The sequence below is a fragment of the Paramormyrops kingsleyae genome, chromosome 10 (genome assembly GCF_048594095.1).
Source record: "Paramormyrops kingsleyae isolate MSU_618 chromosome 10, PKINGS_0.4, whole genome shotgun sequence".
NCBI classification, from domain to species: domain Eukaryota; kingdom Metazoa; phylum Chordata; class Actinopteri; order Osteoglossiformes; family Mormyridae; genus Paramormyrops; species Paramormyrops kingsleyae.
The window spans coordinates 1,743,100-1,763,257 of NC_132806.1; the positions used below are offsets into that span (position 1 = coordinate 1,743,100).

The 20,158-nt window shown below is 44.6% G+C and overlaps 1 protein-coding gene and 1 long non-coding RNA gene across 5 annotated transcripts; one reads left to right on the forward strand and one right to left on the reverse strand.

Annotated features, from left to right (window-relative positions):
* Positions 1-627: 627 nt before the first annotated feature.
* On the forward strand, positions 628-4,974 carry LOC111858514 (uncharacterized). 4 transcript variants are annotated; one of them, XR_011993469.1, is made up of 6 exons: positions 628-1,659; positions 2,931-3,019; positions 3,193-3,342; positions 3,417-3,500; positions 3,582-4,537; positions 4,649-4,974. It is a non-coding gene; the product is annotated as an uncharacterized lncRNA (long non-coding RNA). The 4 variants fall into 4 exon arrangements; XR_011993468.1 differs by having other exon boundaries at positions 3,417-4,537; XR_011993467.1 differs by having other exon boundaries at positions 632-1,659; positions 3,193-3,877; positions 4,368-4,537.
* Positions 4,975-10,527: 5,553 nt separating this feature from the next.
* Positions 10,528-20,158, reverse strand: LOC111858518 (uncharacterized). The gene is made up of 5 exons (XM_023840367.2): positions 19,794-20,158; positions 19,467-19,552; positions 19,051-19,351; positions 10,770-10,847; positions 10,528-10,646 (listed from the first exon to the last, which is right to left on the reverse strand). The coding sequence occupies exons 1-5, from the start codon at positions 20,104-20,106 to the stop codon at positions 10,528-10,530; spliced, it is 897 nt and encodes a 298-aa protein (XP_023696135.2). The 5' UTR covers positions 20,107-20,158.

Here is a 20,158-nt window from a genome sequence, read left to right on the forward strand (position 1 = left end):
AGACACCCTCAACCCTTACCTTACAGTCAGAAACATTCTCACATTACAAGAACAGGACAACATTGAAAGGGCTGATTGGAGTTGCTCCCAATGGGTTGATAACATTCATCTCACCCCTGTATACTGTCTGCATCTCTGATAAGGAGATCACAAGAATCAGTGGAGTCCTTCCCTTGCTGGAACCTGGAGACGATGTTATGGTTGATAAAGGATTCCTTATCCAAGATTTCCTTGCTGATGGTGGAGCTAAGCTGATCATTCCACCTTTCAAGCACTCAGGTCAATTTAGCAAAGAGGACACTGAACACACCCAAGCCATTGCCCGCCTAAGAATTATAGTGGAGCGGGTAATAGCTAGAGTGAAATCCTTTCATATCTTTGACTGCCCCATGCCACTCACACTGATTGGAACTGTGAATCAGATCTGGCTAAACTGCTGTGTTCTTACAAATTATCAAGGACCTTATTGTTTAGAATAATGAAATATGAAATAAATTACTGTCATACATATACTGTACATACATACATACATTTTATATATATATATATATATATATATATATATACACTGAACAAAAATATAAACGCAACACTCTTGTTTTTGCTCCCATTTTTCATGAGCTGAACTCAAACATAGGAAAATTTTTCTACTTACACAAAAGACCCATTTCTCTCAAATATTGTTCACAAATCTGTCTAAATCTGTGTTAGTGAGCACTTCTCCTTTGCCAAGATAATCCATCCCACCTCACAGGTGTGGCATATCAAGGTGCTGATTAGACAGCATCAATATTGCACAGGTGTGCCTTAGACTGCCCACAATAAAAGGCCTCCCTGAAATGTGCAGTTTGATCAAACAGCACAATGCCACAGATGTCGCAACCTTTGAGGGAGTGTGCAATTGGCATGCTGACTGCAGGAATGTCTACCAGAGCTGTTGCCCGTGAAATTAATGTTCATTTCTCTACCATAAGCCGTCTCCAAAGGCGTTTCAGAGAATTTGGCAGTACATCCAACCAGCCTCACAACCGCAGACCACGTGTAACCACACCAGCCCAGGACCTTCACATCCAGCATGTTCACCTCCAGGATCGCCTGAGACCAGCCACCCAGACAGCTGCAGCAACAATCGGTTTGCATAACCAAAGAATTTCTGCACAAACTGTCAGAAACCGTCTCAGGGAAGCTCATCTGCATGCTCGTCGTCCTCATCGGGGTCTGGACCTGACTGCAGTTCGTCATTGTAACCGACTTGAGTGAGCAAACACTCACATTCGATGGCATTTGGCACGTTGGAGAGGCGTTCTGTTCACAGATGAGTCCCGGTTTTCACTGTTTAGTATGGGGGGTCATTAATGCCATTATTAAGATGCTCATTCGGAAGGAAGACATGCATGTTGAACATGCGTATGCGGCATGAAGACAAACACGCGAAAGGTATAAGATCGTATTCGGAATGGAGACCTGAAGGCGGAACATGCGCGTTCGCGTCTCATTCGGGATGAAGACATGCGCATTCGGCATGAAGACGCGGTTTCACTTCATGAACTTTCGCATTCGGCATGAAGACGTGAAGATCCGTATTCGTTTATCTGGTTGTTACGGATAACGAAGCCCATAATGCATTTCGCGGAAAATGGCGGATGAACAGCATCAAAGGTAACATTTTTAAGATTGTAGCCGTATTATAACTATCGTTGTGTCTTTTACTTTCCCTAAGCAATTTATTTTAAATATTACTTTATTTGACACTGAGGAGTTTTCACTCATTCAAAGGTAAACGCGACCCATGTTTGTAAAACTGAACATTAGCACTTCTTAGTATTTTGAAGTTATGTTTTTCATTAGGTCGAACTTGCTATATGTTGAAGTTAAAATTTATAAACCTACATGATTTAAAACTATTTTGTATTATTTTATTATAACATCATGCTATGTTATATTATTCTTCAGTTTTTTTAGTAGTGTACGTGTGACATCACAATCACCAGTTACAGCTACTCTTTGCTGAAACAAACAGACATTAGACTAATTATGTCTGGATAACTGAGTACATATTGTGCGTTTTTTCCCAGTGGCGAGTCTCCAAATTTAGCGGCAGCCAGACTTCTGCATCAAGCTGTAAGGATATTAACAAGACAGTCTGAAAATTCAGACATAGTTGTAGCAGAAACGACATCACTGGTGTCAAATCAAACACCTGGGGTGTCAACCTCAGCCAGTCCTTCTACAGTTCTTGCACATTCTGAATTTAACACATCTAGACAGGACCAGATTCAAAGAAATCTGGTCCAGCTGTTCCAGCCATATGACCGTTTAAGAGGACAAAGAGTCCCATACCAAATGGGGAGAAAGAGAGCAAGTATAACAACAGAGTCATGGACACATGACTTCTTCTGTTTTGCTGAAAAAGATGTTCATCATCTACCTTTGCCAGAAGAACGTAGTCATTTACAGATCTGTGGTCTGGGTAGGAAGCGAATAACATTCCCAGATAAAAATGGCAATTACAAAGACCTCTGTGATGTCCTATATGCAGCTTATCCACCACTTAATACTTCTGGAGGATTTCAAATTTTGCGATGTTTTAGATCAAAATATTTAGAACCTCTACCAATACCACCCAATGGATACAGCGTGAAATACCTTAGAACAGAGAGTGGTTTGAATCAGGCAGTGGGCTATATCCGTCCACTACAAGTTAGCATAAACACATATGGATTGTGTGAGCCGAATGAGGTTAGTCCCAAAAAATCTTACATCTGTACACTTGAAAATGTTTCATTAAAGCATTTCACTTCTCCTACCAAATATCTTCAATCAACTTTTTAAACTACTACAAGTAACAACTAAATACAGTTATGTTCAGAGATTTACATACGTCTTGTTTGTATTATGCTGTGTTTAACTGTTATGGTTTCTACCTTAAGGGCCAAGCATTACTTCTGGAAAAATGTCAGACCTGTAGAAATGATATTCCCATGCAGTCTCTAGTCCAGCATTTTGAACAGTGCTCAAGGTAAAATACATGATTTTGACTTTTTTTGTCTTGCATCACCTGAGATTTTATTTGAATGTGTGTTAAATGGACTTTAAAACCCTCTGAGCATTTATTAAAGTATGTAAATGTATGCTGAGTGATTTTAATGTATCATTTAAATGAAAATGTCTTCATATTTTTCTTCTTGTAAGGCAAAACCAACAGCCAGATACCGGATGCCAGGCAGAGGAAGCACCTTGTACTTGTACACAATCACTGGCCAACGTCCAAGCTGATGTCACACCGCAGATTTTAACTGCCACTGTTACAGACACAGAAAGTACATCTGTTTGTACATACAGGTATGATTAATGTAAATTAGGTCTCAGAAAGATAGAAAATGTAAGAACATCCTTAAATGAGCACATTTTTTCAGGGACTATGTGGACCTTGTTTGCTCTGATGTGAGTGAGTCAGAGGATGAACAAATCAGTCGAGCTATAGAAAACACAAATGTCAAGTGAGTTTAATATTGACAAGTCTCAGTTTTGTTATTTAGTGTTATTATTTTGTTTGGTTGTGTAATGCATTGTCTTTTCAGTCTGCAGGATATCTTGCAGATGCTGCAAAGGAATCTTGATATGGATGAAGTTGTTCGCTTCAACATCAACCGGAAGAACGTTTGGGATGGTGCTGTCCGCGCAATGAGACGACCAAATTTCTCTGCCAGAAAGAGAATTGATGTCAAATTCACTGATGACGAGGGAAATTCTGAAGGAGCAGTTGATATGGGTGGCCCAATGAGGGAGTTCTTCAGACTTGCATTTCAACATATAAGGCAGAGCCCAATGTTCACAGGTTCTGACTACGAGCGAGTTTTGGAGTGCCATATGTGTTGTAAGTGTTGCAGAGGGAAACCATCAAACATTTCATGTATATGTCAGGCTATGGTTACTGTTGAGAATTTAAATGCATGATTTCTCATCTTTCTCTGATATAGCTTTGAAAGAAAACAGCTACTTTTATGCAGGACAGTTGATAGCAATGAGCATAGTTCAAGGAGGACCATCCCCACATTTTTTTGCTCCAGTCTTGTATCAAGCCATAGTGTCAGGTGCAGAAAGTGTGCAGGCAGACATTGAGGACATTCATGATCATGAAATAAAAAGCTTGCTGTCAGAGGTAGGGGAAGAACACGTATAATTGCATTTCAGACTGCTGTACAATTTTAAAATAGTGTTTATAGCAGTGTTTACGTATACTTTAGTAAGTTTTGTCAGTTCTCCTTATGAGATGTTCAGCTCGTGCGTTTTTGAAAAGCTTGATATTAATGTTTGCATGAACAAATAATTCACTGTAAAAATAAATGTTTTCAATCCAATATCAGATTATAGCTTCAGAGTTTAAGGAAAACCTGGACAAAGCTGTTGAAAGATGTGAGAACCTCCTGATGCTAGCTGGATGTCTGCGAAGCATCACTGTCAGCAATAAAAACGAAGTGGTGCAAGACGTCATTAATTGGTATGTCCTTCAGAGGACAAGGACACACTTTGAAAGGTATGTTCCTCATTAACTGTATGTATTGTCCATGTTCAAAGTTTATAGGGCATTCAAAATTAGTGGGTGTTTTTTTTTCTCTTTTGATCAATGTATGAACATTTTTTATAGGTTCCAGGATGGACTTCGATCCTGTGGACTACTGGATGCTATCTGGAGCCATCCAAGCGTATTCAGAACAGTATTTCATGCAACAGAATTGGGTAAAGCACAAATAATGAAAACTAATGTTCATAAATCCAACGCATGATAAAAATAACTGTCAAATGCAACTAATCAAAACTTAAACTAGTAATTTCAACCTGTAACTATACTGAAATGACTACACAACAATACCTGGTCCACGAAGTGGATGTTCCAACATAAATCGAGCAACTTCAATGTTCTCTAATCCTTTATCACTTCTGACACGGGAAGGCAATCCAAAAAGGTTAACAGCTTCAAGAAAGTTATTAAAAACTGTTGAGGCTTTGTTATTGGTGCTAGCTTCTAGATACATGATTTTTCTGCTGTATCCATCAATTCCTCCATGGATTATAATCCTCCACCTATAAAAAAATATAAATTTTAATATAAATATTTTATATAAATTTTATAACTATATTAAAATGATCTGACCAAATTGAAGCAGCAATTTGATTTTCAGCAATAAACATGTTCATAATATTTATGTAAATTGTATATTACTAACTTGATTAACTTGTGATTGCCCTCAATGTGCCAGAGTGCCAATGGAGATGGTACACTATAGCCTCTTCGCTTGATGGTGTTAATTGTCAGGCCCCTTAAGAAAACACCAATGGGATCGACAGCCCTCATAACTTCCCTTAGCCTCTTTTTCTGCACCCTAAATTTGGAAATAAATTAAGACATAACAAAAAAGAGAGATTAATTAATCATTCAAATTACTACAGACAGTAGTAAATGTATGTGCTGCAGTAACCTGTATATTTTTAGACAAGCAAATATATATATATGTACAGTATATATATATATATATATATATATATAAATAAACAATTTGTTGTTTGATTATAGACAAATATGTTTTTTTTATTTTATTTTTTTATTTTATTTTTTAATATACATTTTTAAGACAAATATGGTTGATGCTTAAGATTTATCTAAAACTTACCTCACTCCCATACTGCAAAGAAACCCTGACACTTTTTTGTAGCCTGAATCTGGAAATTCTGTGATCACATTTGTCACCAGTTTATGCAGGTCTTCCTCAGATATTGCACTGTAAATGCTATGGATTGAAAGACCATATTCTTCCATTCTTCTATGGACAGTTCTTGTACTAATACCCAACATTTCTCCTATCTGTGGAACTGTAAAGTTATAGTCCAGGAAAAACTCCAACTGATCTTTGGTGACATTAATTTTAGGTTGACCTCTGGTACCTGTATGACTTGTTGTTACAACAAAACCTGTGCAGACATTGTTGGGTTCACACTCCAAGAGCTGCTTTGCTCTTGACAGGTTTTCTAAAACCAAATCAGTTTCACGTGTTCTTGTCTGAAAACATCTGATTAGAGTAGTTTCTATCTGTTCTATTCTATAGTAAATAAAATCACCGTCGTCAAGAATTGGATTCTGAAGGTAGCGGGCTGTGTTTTTAAGAACATCTGCAATACTGTCCAAAAAATCTTGAGGAAGTCCTTGGAATCTGTAACAATGTAGAACATATTATTAACTAGTGCTGCAGTATCCAAATTTTGCTCCAATAGACGCCCCAGGCCAAAGAATTTCATTCCAACCCTTAACATAAATACATATCAGATGAGCAAATATACAGTAATGAAGGTGTCCAACTTTTTAAGGGGATATCGGAATGAAAATCTGCATTCAGGAGTAGGGGTGAAAAACATGGATTTTGTGCAATAAACCAATATAAATAAGTGTGGTGTTTTTAACCAATAAATTAAAATCACTCATATTAAAAGCTCAAAGATACCTTTATTGTTAAGTATTAATATTTACTATTTAAAAATTATTTTAAAATAATCTCTTCATATAAGGCTTCTCTGTTGTCTGTGGTCTCTGTTGAAAAATAAATGCATTAGATTGTGAATGATTAAGCCTTTGACCAATTTGAACTCAAATGTATACCATCGGTTTTAATATGTTATTTGTGTAGATGTTGTTTAAACAGTGGTAAATTAAAATAAATGTCATTTACGTTTAAAAAATTAAAAATCTTAAAAATTTTACCTTTGATGCTGTTCATCCGCCATTTTCCGCGAAATGCATTATGGGCTTCGGTATCCGTAACAACCCGATAAACGAATACGGATCTTCACGTCTTCATGCCGAATGCGAAAGTTCATGAAGCGAAACCGCGTCTTCATGCCGAATGCGCATGTCTTCATCCCGAATGAGACGCGAACGCGCATGTTCCGCCTTCAGGTCTCCATTCCGAATATGATCTTATACCTTTCGCGTGTTTGTCTTCATGCCGCATACGCATGTTCAACATGCATGTCTTCCTTCCGAATGAGCATCTTAATAATGGCATTAATGACCCCCCATAGTTTAGGGCAGATGGCAGACAGCGTGTGTGGCGTCGTGTGGGTGAGCGGTTTGCTGATGTCAATGTTGTGGATCGAGTGGCCCATGGAATGGCTGCAGGACCTTGCATTTATGGTGGATATTACAGAGCACCTCAATAATTTGAACAAAATGTTGCAAGGCCGTAAAAAGGTTGTCACACAGTATTATGACAGCATACATGCGTTCAAGTTGAAGCTGACTTTGTGGGAGACACAGCTGGCATGTGGTGACCCTGCTCATTTCCCCTGTCTAAGAGATGTAAGTGCGACTGTCGTTAATGCTGACATGAAATGGTACAAAGATAAGATTTCAGGATTGCTGTGGGAGTTTGAGAAACGGTTTCAGGTCTTTGGTGAACTCGAGGCAGAATTTGCAGTTTTTCGCTCACCCTTCACAGTCAAAGCTTCTGATGTGCCCGTCGATATCCAATTAGAAATAATTGATTTGCAATGTGATACAAATTTGAAGAACACATTTGCCTCAGTGGACTTGGACACATTTTATCAGTATCTCCTGCCAGGGTACCCCAAATTAACAGCCCTAGCTGCAAAAATTTTGTGCATGTTTGGGACTACCTACCTTTGTGAACAGGTTTTCTCTGTAAAGCACATCAATAAAACAAGGCTCACACACCAACACTTAAATGACATTCTGAAACTGGCTGCTACTCAGGACCTGACGCCTGACACTGATGCACTTGTGCGGGCTAAAAGATGCCAAGTTTCAGGAGCAAAAACAAAGTAGTCTAAACTAGACTAATTCTTGTAAAATGCTGCATCAGAAACATTTTGCACTCAAAAAATATAGTTCTGTGAAAATGAATCCTTGCTGTAATAATAGCTAAAAATTGTTCAATTTATTAGTCACCAGCTTCACTACAAAAGAGTTTGGTCATAAATTTTATGTATGCATTTGTTATGTATGTTTCATGTATAAATCTTATATTTACAGGCCGAGTGATTACTTTCTCTCTTATACATTTAAAATGGCCACCATTTTGGTTTGTAAGATGTGGTCAGTCAATTTAAGTTTTGAGAATTATTACATGTGGAAATTGGAGTAAAAATAATTCCTATATCTTGATTAGTTTATTTAATCTTAAAGTGCAATAGGCTACCATATTTTTCAGTTCTAAATTCCTGTGACTTAAAGTTTTGTGCCTTTGTACAAACACTGTGATCAGTTGTAACGCACACATGTAAATCATAAACTGAAGCAAATTGCACATTTTTCTTGAGACATCTGAAGTTATTCAGAGTTATTCATTTTGTAAAAGGATAGTTCATTAAATTAAAAAATATCCTAATGTAATTATACTTCTTTCCACTAAAACAAAGGGGAAAACATGAATTTATTGTTATTTATAGCTATGATGTGCTGTGCTATGATTTTGATGGTCCGGCCCACTTGGCATCAAATTAGGCTGTATGCGGCCCCTGAACTAAAATGAGTTTGACACCCCTGATTTACACTATCTACGCAGATTAAATAGTTTGTAAAATATTATTTAAAGATATCCATCCATCCATTATCTTCTGCTTGATTCGAGGTAAGGTTGCGGGGGCAGCAGTCTCAGCAGGGAAACCCAGACTTCCCTCTCCCCGGCCACTCCATCTACCTCCTCTAGGGGAATCCTGAGGCGTTCCCAGGCCAGCTGAGAGACAACAACAACAACAACAAATTTATTTTTGTATAGCGCATTATCACAACATTACATTGTCCCAAAGCGCTTTACAGCATCCCCACCCAAAGCCCCCAGTGAGTAAGCCATAGGCGACAGTGGCAAGGAAAAACTCCCTAGAAGGAAGAAACCTTGGGAGGGACCAGACTCAAAGGGGGAGCCCATCCTCCAGGGGCCGGCAGGGAGAGTCAAATACAGTTTAACATAGTCTCTCCAGCGTGTCCTGGGTCTTCCCCGGGGCCTCCTCCCAGTGGGACATGCCCGGAACACCTCACAAAGGAGGCGTCCAGGAGGCATCCTAAGCAGATGCCCAAGCCACCTCATCTGGCTCCTCTCAATGCGGAGCAGCGGCTCTACTCTGAGTCTCTCCCAAATGATAGAGCTCCTCACCCTATCTCTAAGGGAGAGCCCAGCCACCCTGTGGAGGAAACTGATTTCAACCACTTGTACTCATGGTCTTGTTCTTTTGGTCATTACCCACAGCTCGTGACCATAGGTGAGGGTAGGAAAGTAGATCGACTGGTAAATCGAGAGCTTTGCCTTTTGGCTCAGCTCTTTCCTCACCATGACAGACCGGTGCAGCGTCCGCATCACTGCTGATGCCGCACCGATCTGCCTGTCGATTTCCCGTTCCATCGTTCCCTCACTCTTGGACAAGACCCCGAGATACTTGAACTCCTCCACTTCGGGGAGGACCCCCTCCCTGACCCGGAGAGAGCATTCCACCCTGAGGACCATGGTCTCGGATTTGGAGGTGCTGATTCTCATCCCAGCCGCTTCACGCACGGCTGTGAACTGTCCCAGTGAGAGCTGAAGCAGAGACTTAATCCTGAGGTCATCAAACCGGACACGGTCAATGCCCTTGGCTGCACCTAGAAATTCTGTCCATAAAAACTATGAACAGAATTGGTGGCAAAGGGCAGCCCTGATGGAGTCCAACCCTCACTGGAAACGAGACCGATTTATTGCTGCCCATGCTGACCAAGCTCTGGCACTGGTCATAAAGGGACTGAACAGCCCTTATAAGGCAGCCCGGCACCCCATACTCCTGGAGCACCCTCCACAGGACTCCCCGAGGGACATAGTTGAATGCCTTCTCCAAGTCCACAAAACACATGTAGACTGGTTGGGCAAACTCCCATGTACCCTCCAAAACCCTGTGGAGAGTGTACTGTAGAGCTGGTCCGCTGGTCCACTGTTCCACGGCTAAGGTGAAAACCACACTGCTCCTCCTGAATCCGAGGTTCGACGATCCAATGGACCCTCCTCTCCAGAACCCCAGAATAGACCTTATCAGGGAGGCTGAGGAGTGTGATCCCCCTATAGTTGGAGCACACCCTCCCGTCCCCCCTCTTAAATAAGGGGACCACCTGGTCTTCCAGTCCAGAGGCACTGCCCCTGATGTCCACGCGATGCTGCAGATGAATGTCAACCAAGACAGCCCCGCACCATCCAGAGCCTTAAGGAACTCCGAGTGGATCTCATCCACCCCCGGGACCTGGCCACTGAGGAGCTTTTTAACCACCTCAGCAACCTCCGCCCTAGAGAAAGGGGAGTCCACCCCCAAGTCCCCAGACTCTACTTCCTCGTTGGAAGGCGTATCAGTGGGATTAAGGAGGTCTTTGAAATACTCCCTCCACCGACCCAAAACGTCCCGAGTTGAGGTCAGCAGCGCCCCATCCCCACCATAAACAATGTTGATGTTGCACCGCTTTCCCACCCTGAGCTGCCGGATGGTGGACCAGAATGTCCTCTAAGCCATCCAGAAGTCGTTTTCAATGGCCTCGCCAAACTCCTCCCACGCCCAAGTTTTTGCCTCGGCGACCGCCAAAGCCGCATTCCACTTAGCTTGCCGGTAACTGTCAGCTGCCTCTGGAGTCCCACAGGCCAAAAAGGCCCGATAGGACTCCTTCTTCAGCTTGACGGCATCCCTCACCACCGGTGTCCACCAGCGGGTTTGGATATTTCTGCCGCAACAGGCACCAACCACCTTACGGCCAGAGCTCCAGTCAGCCACCACCACAATGTAGGCGCGGAACATGGACCATTTGAACTCAATGTCCCCCACCTCCCCTGGGACATGGGAGAAGTTCTGCCAGAGGTAGGAGTTGAAGCTCCTCCTGATAGGGGATTCCACCAGATGTTCCCAGCAGACCCTCACTATATGCTTGGGCCTGCCAGGCCTGGCCGGCTTCCTCCCCCACCAGTGGAGGCAACCCACCACCAGGTAGTGATCAGTTGACAGCTCCGCCCCTCTCTTTACCCGAGTGTCCAAGACATGCGGCCGCAAGTCCGATGACACGACTACAAAGTCGATCATCAAACTGAGGCCTAGGGTGTCCTGGTGCCAAGTGCACATATGAACACCCTTATGCCTGAACATGGTGTTCATTATGGACAATCCGTGATGAGCACAGAAGTCCAATAACAAAACACCGCTCGGATTCAGATTGGGGGGGGGGAGCATTCCGCCACTCCTGATCTCACTGTCATTGCCCACATGAGCATTGAAGTCCCCCAGCAGAACAAGAGAGTCCCCAGAAGGAGTGCTTTCCAACACCCCTTCCAAGGACTCCAAAAAGGGTGCGTATTCTGAACTGCAGCTTGGCACATAAGCGAAAACAATATACACCCCAATATACAGGTGCCCAGCCAGGGGGCAATAAGTATATGCCCATCCCTGCTCGGTGCCTCTCCCTGCAAGCAACTCCAGAGTGGAAGAGGGTCCAACCCCTCTCAAGGAGACTGGTTCCAGAGCGCAAGCCGTGCGTCGAGGTGTGCCCGACTATATCTAGTCAGAATTTCACAACCTCGTGCACCAGCTCAGGCTCCTTTCCCATCAGAAAGGTGACATTCCATGCCCCTAAAGCTAGTTTCTGCAGCTGAGGATCGGACCGCCAAGGTTCCCTCCTTTGGCCACACAACACAACTACAGGACACCATTTACTCATGCCACACCCCAGCAGACACATTTGTGGTATAGATTATTATATTGTACATGTAGTAATCCAACTTTACCTGAGCAGATGTGTGACTATTAATAATCTCGACTACGTATCTGCACTGGATATCACCGGCACACCACGCGCCTTGTCGGCGGAGTCTGCATGTCCGTTATAGCCGAACAAAACTACAGCCCTGGGGACTAAATTGTTTGTCCGTTATAAGTGAAATTCCGTTATATGCAAGTCCGCTATATCCGATGCTTTTTCTGCATGTTCTTAAAGGTGCACGGCCGGGACCGGCGGACCTCGTCCGTTATAGAAGATATTCTGTTATAAGCGAGTCCACTATAACAGGACCATAATGTATTAATACTTCTACTTCAGCATTACTGAAGTTTGTTTTCCTCTTAGTGCCAAGTGGCTCACAGCCTGCGCGTCTCTTCGCCATTCCTTGCACACGGCCCTGCAGTCTCATGCCCTTTTATGGGAAATTGCAGGGCGTTTCCCTATGCTAATTAGGACAAACTGGCACACGCTTTCAGTTACAAAGACGTGGGATTCACCATTCTTAAGAACAAAGGGGTCCGGGCTCTGTCCGTGCCTGCGTGGCCGGCCTCCCGGGGGGGGCGGCTGGGTCCGTGACCCGTCGGGTCTCTCCCGGCCGTCTGGGGGCCCCAGGGCGGCGTTGTTCTGGCCTCGCACACACACTGGGAATCATTCCATGTTAACCTGCACACTCATACATACACTCACAACACACAAACATACACACATACACATATGCGTACACACAAACATACACGTATGCGTACACACACACAAACACGTACATATGCACACGCACACACATACACACACTTTCATATCAACACACATACACTTAGAATGCACACACACACAGACATGCGCGCACACACACACACACACACACAAGAGAGCCTAGGGCTCTCTTCCCCTATTTTATCCCTCTTTCCCCTTGTCTGGGTGTGTGTGTGTGTGAGAGTGTGTGTGAAAGTTGGTGTGTGGCTTCCACTCCCTCCTCTCAGATGCAGATACGGGTACGACGATATTTAGACAGTGTTCCTGGTGGTCTGCTTATGCATATATATTTATTTTCTTTCGTTGGTATTAACGTATTTAATTCCAGAAGCAGATACTGGCACAAGCACATTCCCATGTCATAATGGTACCACTGGTTTCTTTGTGTGTATACTGTGTGTGTGTCCCTGGATCTTATCTTTCAGATACAGCAGCTGGTGTGATGATACAGTGTAAAGCAGCAAGATGCAGAAGCTGTCCTCTTATTACTCTTTCCTTTTTGTTCTACTGTTTGTTATGTATTATTTCTCTTCCCTGTCTCTCTCTCTCTCTGACCCCCCTCCTTATTTTATTTTTATTTTTATTATGTATTTATTTATTTTTCTACTTCCTCTGTCTCTCACCCCTTTCTCTCCTTTCTCACTTTCTCTCTCTATCTCTTTCCCACTAACCCCCCCTGTCAGCTCCGGCTTTGTGGCGCATTGACATAAAAATGATTAATAAAGAGTATACCTCAAGTAACAAGAGGAGCTTAAATCCGAAGCTCCACTTGTTAAAATAAAAGTGTTGGCACAATAAGGCACCCAGACTAACATCCTGCTTGCTAAACTGCCGGACACGACAAGGGGAAAAAAAAAAAAAAAGGTGCGAACAATTCTGCTACTTAAGAACACGTCATGAATCCGACGTAGGTTGTTCTTAATAAATTTCGTAGGAACAAATTTAAGAGAATTCTTAAGAAAATATTGGTGAATGAGGCCCAATGTATGTACTCTCTGCGGTGCTTATGGTACTCGGGGCTGACACACACGTTGCATTGATACTTGCATTTGTGTTGTGTTTTATAGCTTTATGAGGTGTAACAATAATCACAGATGTATGATCCCCCAAAAAACGCTGTCAAACTTTTTATGCTGAAATAATGTTGATCTTGAAGGTACAGAAAGATTGTTTTATCACAAGGTTCGGGTTGTCTGAAATTTCTTAATAATGACTTGTCACAGCGATACCACACCACTATATTGACAACCAGGAAAATTGTTCAAAACTTGCCACATCTGTTAATGACACCATGTCGGTCTTGGTTAGACCGACTGATTCCTACAAATGCTTAACTTTTAGCTCTGCAGCATCGTGTGCCATGTCGGGGTTTAAGAGGCAGACTACACAATAAGGAAAGCATAGAATATTGTCAGAGTTTTCAGAAACAATAAGACATCTGAGCTTCTTTTGCAAAATGTCAGACTTGAAAAGATTTGTTAATTTCTTTCGTTTGGCTGCACTACCATTCTGATTATGAATAATCTGTACAACCAGCTCCAGCGTTTCACCGCTGAAAACCTCTGCATTACTCTGCGAAAGGTTCTCGACCATCGATAGCTGATCATTTAGATCGATCTCACTTCAGACATGTATAGCTGTGCTGTGTGCCCGCCTCCCTCCATGTATGTACATGCGCTACGGGAGAGAGAGAGAGAGAGAGAGAGAGGGCACATGTGCTACAGACTGAATGCCGTGTGCTCATTTTAACAAGGATTTCCCGCATTATTCCTTGATTCTTGTTGTTGAAATGCTTAGGGTGTTTTATTTTAAATAACACATAGGCCAAAAAGAGTTTCAAAGAACCCTATGATAAGGTATTCTAGCAAAGTCTCATTTCCCTCGCCCGGACTAGGGTCACTGGGTCCCCACCCTGGAGCCCGGCCTGGGGGAGGGGCCTTGACCCGTGGGGCCTGGCCAGGCATATGGGCCCACCACCGGCAAGGGGAATGTCAGGGGTTCGGTGTATTGTGGATCGGGTGGCAGCCAGGGGAGGCCCCGGCTGACAAAACTGGCTTTCGGGACATGGAATGTCACCTCTCTGGTGGGGAAGGTGAGGGAATCTCCTGGAGAGGGGGTGGAAGCTCTTATCTTCTGGAGTTGCGGCAGGTGAGCTACATCGGGCTGGGGTGGGGCTACTGGTGGCCCCACAACTCGGTGCATTAACAACAGAGTTTACCCCGGTGAACGAGAGGGCTGTCTCCCTGCACCTCGGGTCAGGGATAGGTCTCTGACTGTCATCTGCGCTTATGCGGCGAATGATGGTTCAGAGTACCCGGCCTTCTTGGATTCCCTTAGTGGTATGCCGGTTAGCGTGCCACGAGGGGATTCCATCGTTTTGCTGGGGGACTTCAACGCCCACGTGGGCAATGACAGGGTGACCTGGAGGGGGGTGATTGGGAGGAAACGGCTTCCCTGATCTGAACCCGAGTGGTGTTCTGTTATTGGACTTCTGTGCAATGCATGGTTTGTCCATAACGAACACCATGTTCAAGCATAAGGGTGTCCATAAGTGGACATGGTACGAACATGCCCGGGGCTACAGGTCGATGATCGATTTCATAATCGTATCATCTGATCTGCGGCCTTCCGTCTTGGACATCCCCCTGCTAGCTGCTAGGAGAATCTTTAACAAGTATACATCATCCGTACTCAGGGGTAAAATAGGTCATACTCCGTGAACATGGTTATAAGGGTGGCACACAAAACACTAAGATTGTCTAAGGACACATACAAACATAACCTATCTGTATATTGAGACTAGTAGTCGTGAGTAAATCAATATACAGGGTATACAAAAGCCAAACTTAAATGAAACTTCCTTTAGGGTGTTCATCTGTTGGGTGAGTGATATGTAAGGCAGAATGTATGGGGAGGGGGTTGTGTGCCAAGTCGAGGGACCCCTGTCCATTAGGTCCACTCTGCTTGTCTGTAGGTCCCTAAATCTTTGGGCAATAAAAGTTGGAGTGCTGGCCTCCCTTGTTATCTGTGTTTGTGTGTTTATGTGTGTAACCCCCCTTTGGTACCTCTCGTACCAGGCTCGGCCTTGTCTCAGGCCACCTGGAATTTAGGCCCTGTGATATGTGCATGTGTGATCCTACATACGCGACGCAGAGAAAGTGAAAAAGCAGACGTGGTAATTAATTTTGCTATTTAAATATGACAGGCTCATAACTTGTAAGACATAGGAAATGCAACTGCAAATAGACTTTGCTTTTTCATTTGAAATTTGGCAGTCAGTGTTCGTTCACGCAAGCGAAAAAGCAAACGTTAATGCAAAATTTGCAATTTGCAATTCCTTTTGAAAAATGTCCGGGATTTCCCTCCATACTATACATTACAATACTGTACTAAGGAAATGTAACAAAATGTGGCCATCCAAATGTAAACAGTTATTTTGTACATAATGAGCATACATTAATTTGCCTGTAAGTAATTAACTTTGCATATTGTTGATATAACAAATACCAAGGAATATGTGGGATGATTAAAAGTAATTAAATGTATACATTTTTACGAATAAAGTGTAAGCTGTTTTACAGCTAAGGCTTTGTAAAATAAGAAGTTAGCATTTGCTATTGATAAGCATCCTAATGGCACTAGGTAGCTGCCTCATGGCAAAAGAAATGGACAAGTAGCAAACAGGATTAACATGCTAATATCCCTGAACATTAAAGCACTTTGCATGGTTATGAATGCATCATCGTCACACATTCCTTCGTATCTGTTATATCATCAATATTTAAAGTTAATTACTTACAAGTAAAATGTATTGGGTCTGCAGATCTCATAGAAAATGGTGCTTTTCAATGACTGAGAAATATTAGACAGTAAGCTAACATTTGGTACTCATAGTGGAAATGATCAATGAAGAAGAAATGGGCAGAGATAAAGACCTGAGTGACTTTGACAAGGGCCAAATGATTATCCATACTATATTGCCAAAAGTATTGGGACACCCCTCCAAATCATTGAATTCAGGTGTTCCAATCACTTCCATAGACACAGGTGTATAAAAGCAAGCACCTAGGAATGTAGACTGCTTCTACAAATATTTGCAAAAGAATGGGTCACTCTCAGGAGCTCAGTGAATTCAAGCGTGGTACCATGATTGGACTTGAACAGGTGGCATCATTTTGTGAAATTTTCTTGCTACTAAATATTCCATGGTCAACTGTTAGTGGTATTATAACAGTGGAAGCAATTGGGAACAACAGCAACTCAGTCAAGAAGTGGTTTGCCACGTAAAATCGCAGAACAGGGACAACGCATGCTGAGGCACACAGTGTGCAGAAGTCACCAACTGTCTGCAGAGTCAATAGCTACAGACCTCCAAACTTTGTGTGGCCTTCAGATTAGCTCAAGAACAATGTAGAGAACCACATGGAATGGGTTTCCATGGCTGAGCAGCTGCATCCAAGCCATGCATTGCCAAGTGCAATGCAAAGCATCGGATGCAGTGGTATAAAGCACATCGCCACTGGACTCTAGAGCAGTGAAGCAGTGTTCTCTGGAGTGACAAATCACGCTTCTCTGTCTGGCAATCTGATGGATGAGTCTGGGTCTGGTGGTTGCCAGGAGAATGGTACTTGCCTGACTGCATTGTGCAGCTGCCCAATGGTTGTTGGAGGCAAGCAAAAAATAAATTAATATCAAAATCGGCTCGTATAAGGGTAGGTGCACTTCACGAAATAGAACAGAAAAACAAAAAAAGTTTACTCTGATTTAATTTACTCTGACAGTAAAGAAAAAACGTTTTTGTGTTTTTTTCTGAAGTGTGTGTAAATATCTGGTTTCAACTGTAACAGTAGTTTGCCACCACTGATCATGTACCCTTAACTTTTACAGTAAACTGGGGTGATGAACCTGCGGTTTTGTGTGAGAATACTGACATGTGTGTGGGGAAAACAGACTGGTCTAATTTATCTGAGGTGGACCTTATGGCATACCTGGCTCAGTTTGACAACTTGCTGGGTAAGATTGAGCTACCAAAAGAGGCAGCTGCCTGTTGTGACACTAATTGCAAAGACCCTCAACATGGGGTTAAGTTGTGCTCTCTGTATGAGAATGTGGTGGAGTCCCTTCTTGCCACATGCAGGTTTCTGTGTAAGACCAAGAGGTATAAAGCCAAACCAGAGTGGAATGAATATGTTGAAGAGCTCCATGCGGAGACAAGACGGGCCTTTAAGGATTGGGTTGAGGCAGGCCGGCAAAAACATGGTCCTCTCTTTGATCATAAGAAACGGACGGACGCTAATTTTAAATATGCCTTACGTTCTATTGAAAGGAATGGAGACACCCTGAGGTCAAATACACTTGTGTGGAAGTTGCAAAATAAATGTGTAAATGATTTCTGGAAGGAAGTAAAAAAAATTTGTAATTCTAAAACACCCTTGCCAGCTAATATTAATGGTGCAAGTGGTTCAGAGAAAATTACCCAGATGTGGCAGAAACATTATTGTGAGCTATTCAACTGTGTTAAAAGTAACCCCTTTGTAGTGGATAACATTGACAAATAATGAAGATGTGATAGTCTCTCCACAAGAGGTCTATGATGCAGTTAAGAGCCTAAAGGTCAATAAGGCATGTGGTATGGAAAATATCTCTGCAGAGCACTTAAAATTTGTGAGTAGGAAACTTGACCCTCTGCTTGCCATCTGTTTTACTGTGGAGATACGTGTAGACAGGCGAGCGGGGAAGCAGGTGAGCAGAGCCGGTGGTACAGGTTATCGGGGTTTATTCGGCGCACAAGGGCAGACATCTACGAACAATCACCAACACTACAATCTGGGGCAAACTGACTGGGACGCGGACTAAATACACAAGACAGGCTGAATTCAACAAGCAACAGGTGAGTACAATCAGGAATTCACACGAGGTAACGAGGAGGGCGTGGCACACACGAGGATCGGACGAGCCGGACGCGCCTCAGGGGAGGCGACGGATGAGACGAGGGACACGGGACCTAAAAAACAAGACCAAAAACATCAACGAGAGACGGGGAACAGAACAGAAACACAGAACAAGCAGAGGAGCAGAAACCAAGACAAAACCTGACAAAGGACGGGGAACGCGGACAGACAGACCAGGAAGGGAGACACAGGGGGAACACTGACAGGCGGAACAAAAGGGCCAGGAGTGAACGAAGGAACGAACCAGAGGGGAACAAGGAGCAGAGACAGGAGGGACAAAGGGACGAGGAGCAGACAAGGGAGGCCAGACAGGAAAGGACGGGGGAGAAAGGGGAGCTCGAGGCATCGGGGGGGAACCCGGAAGCGACCGCCGACCCAGAGCTGGAGGAACCGCAGGTGACCCTGGAGCCCCAGCCAAGGCGCACAAGGGCGAGCCAGGGGGCAGGGCGGGCGGGACCCCGGCCCGACGTCTATGTCCCCTCCCCTTGTGGGACAAAGAAAGGCAGGGACCTCGTCGGGCTCCACCTCTTTGGAGCATAGGCGAAGGAGTCCGTTCCCCACCAGAGTCCTTGGGGTCCAGCAGGTAGATCCCCGAGGGGTCCCACTTGAGCTCCTCCTCGGGGACAGAGAGTGCAGGGAAAGGCTGGTCCAGGGCTGACTCTTCGTCGGCTGCAGTGGGCGGAGCCGCGGGCGTGACGTCGGCTGCAGCGGGCAGTGCCACGGGGCAGAGCGGCAGCAGCAGCGGGTGGTGCCGCGGGCAGAGGCGGTGCCGGGACCTCGGGCGGAGCTGCAGGCGGAGGCGGGGCCGTAACAGATGCCTCAGGCGAAGCAGCAGGCAGCGCGGGGACCTCGGGCGCAGTGCCTGCAGCAGGGGCCGCCACCAAGACAGGCACAGGCAGGTCAGGCACGGGTAGGTCTGGAACATCAGGCAGGTCTGGAACACTGGGCGTGGCGTCAGGCGGAGGAGGCGCAGCTACCTCGGGCGTGGCGACAGCAGACACCGCCAACTCGTGACCAGCAGGGGGCACCGGCGAGTCAGGTGGGACGGGCAAGACAGGTGGCGCTGGCAAGACAGGCAGAACAGGTGGGATGGGCAGGACAGGTGGCGCCAGCAAGACAGGCGGGTCAATAATTGCTGCCAGGGTTGGTGCTATCACAGCAGGCGTTGCCCCTTTAAAAGTGATTTGGACTCGCGGGATGGCGTCTGAAACCGACCTGGCCCCTTTAAAATCCAGGCGTGCCTCCCGGAAAGGGTAGGCTGCTAGCGGTGGCAGCACAGTGGTCTTAGCACGGGCTTTGGGTACCTGGGGGGAGCGATGCGGCGGTGACGTCCTGGGCGAGCCCCGCTGGTATCCGGATCGGGAGCTCGTCTTCCCGAAATCCGGCGGAGAGAGCGGCGGTGGAGAGAGAGCATGCCCTCAGGAAGATCGCCGGTTCCTCCTCCTGTCTTCGCTCTCTTGTCTTTTTCTTTTTCTTCCGGCTTAGGCAGGTCGGTTGAGGCGGGGTGGCCTTGGAGTAAGCGAGTGGTTGGAGACGCCTCTCGGTTACCCTCTCGACCAGCTGCCGGAGGTTTTCGCGCACTTCCGCAAGGACGTGCGCGTCCGTGAGCGGTGCCATCTCCTGGAGGCTAGGTCCAGTGTTCCGGGGTCCTTCTGAACCTCCGGCTGGT

Coding starts and splice junctions, on each gene's coding strand:
- LOC111858518 (XM_023840367.2), bottom strand. CDS start 20,106: ATGGCACCGCTCACGGACGCGCACGTCCTTGCGGAAGTGCGCGAAAAC. Junction 19,553..19,793: donor CGCCGCATCGCTCCCCCCAG/GTACCCAAAGCC, acceptor CTGTCTTGCCAG/CGCCACCTGTCTTGCCCGTC. Junction 19,352..19,466: donor CTGCTGTCGCCACGCCCGAG/GTAGCTGCGCCT, acceptor CCCCTGCTGCAG/GCACTGCGCCCGAGGTCCCC.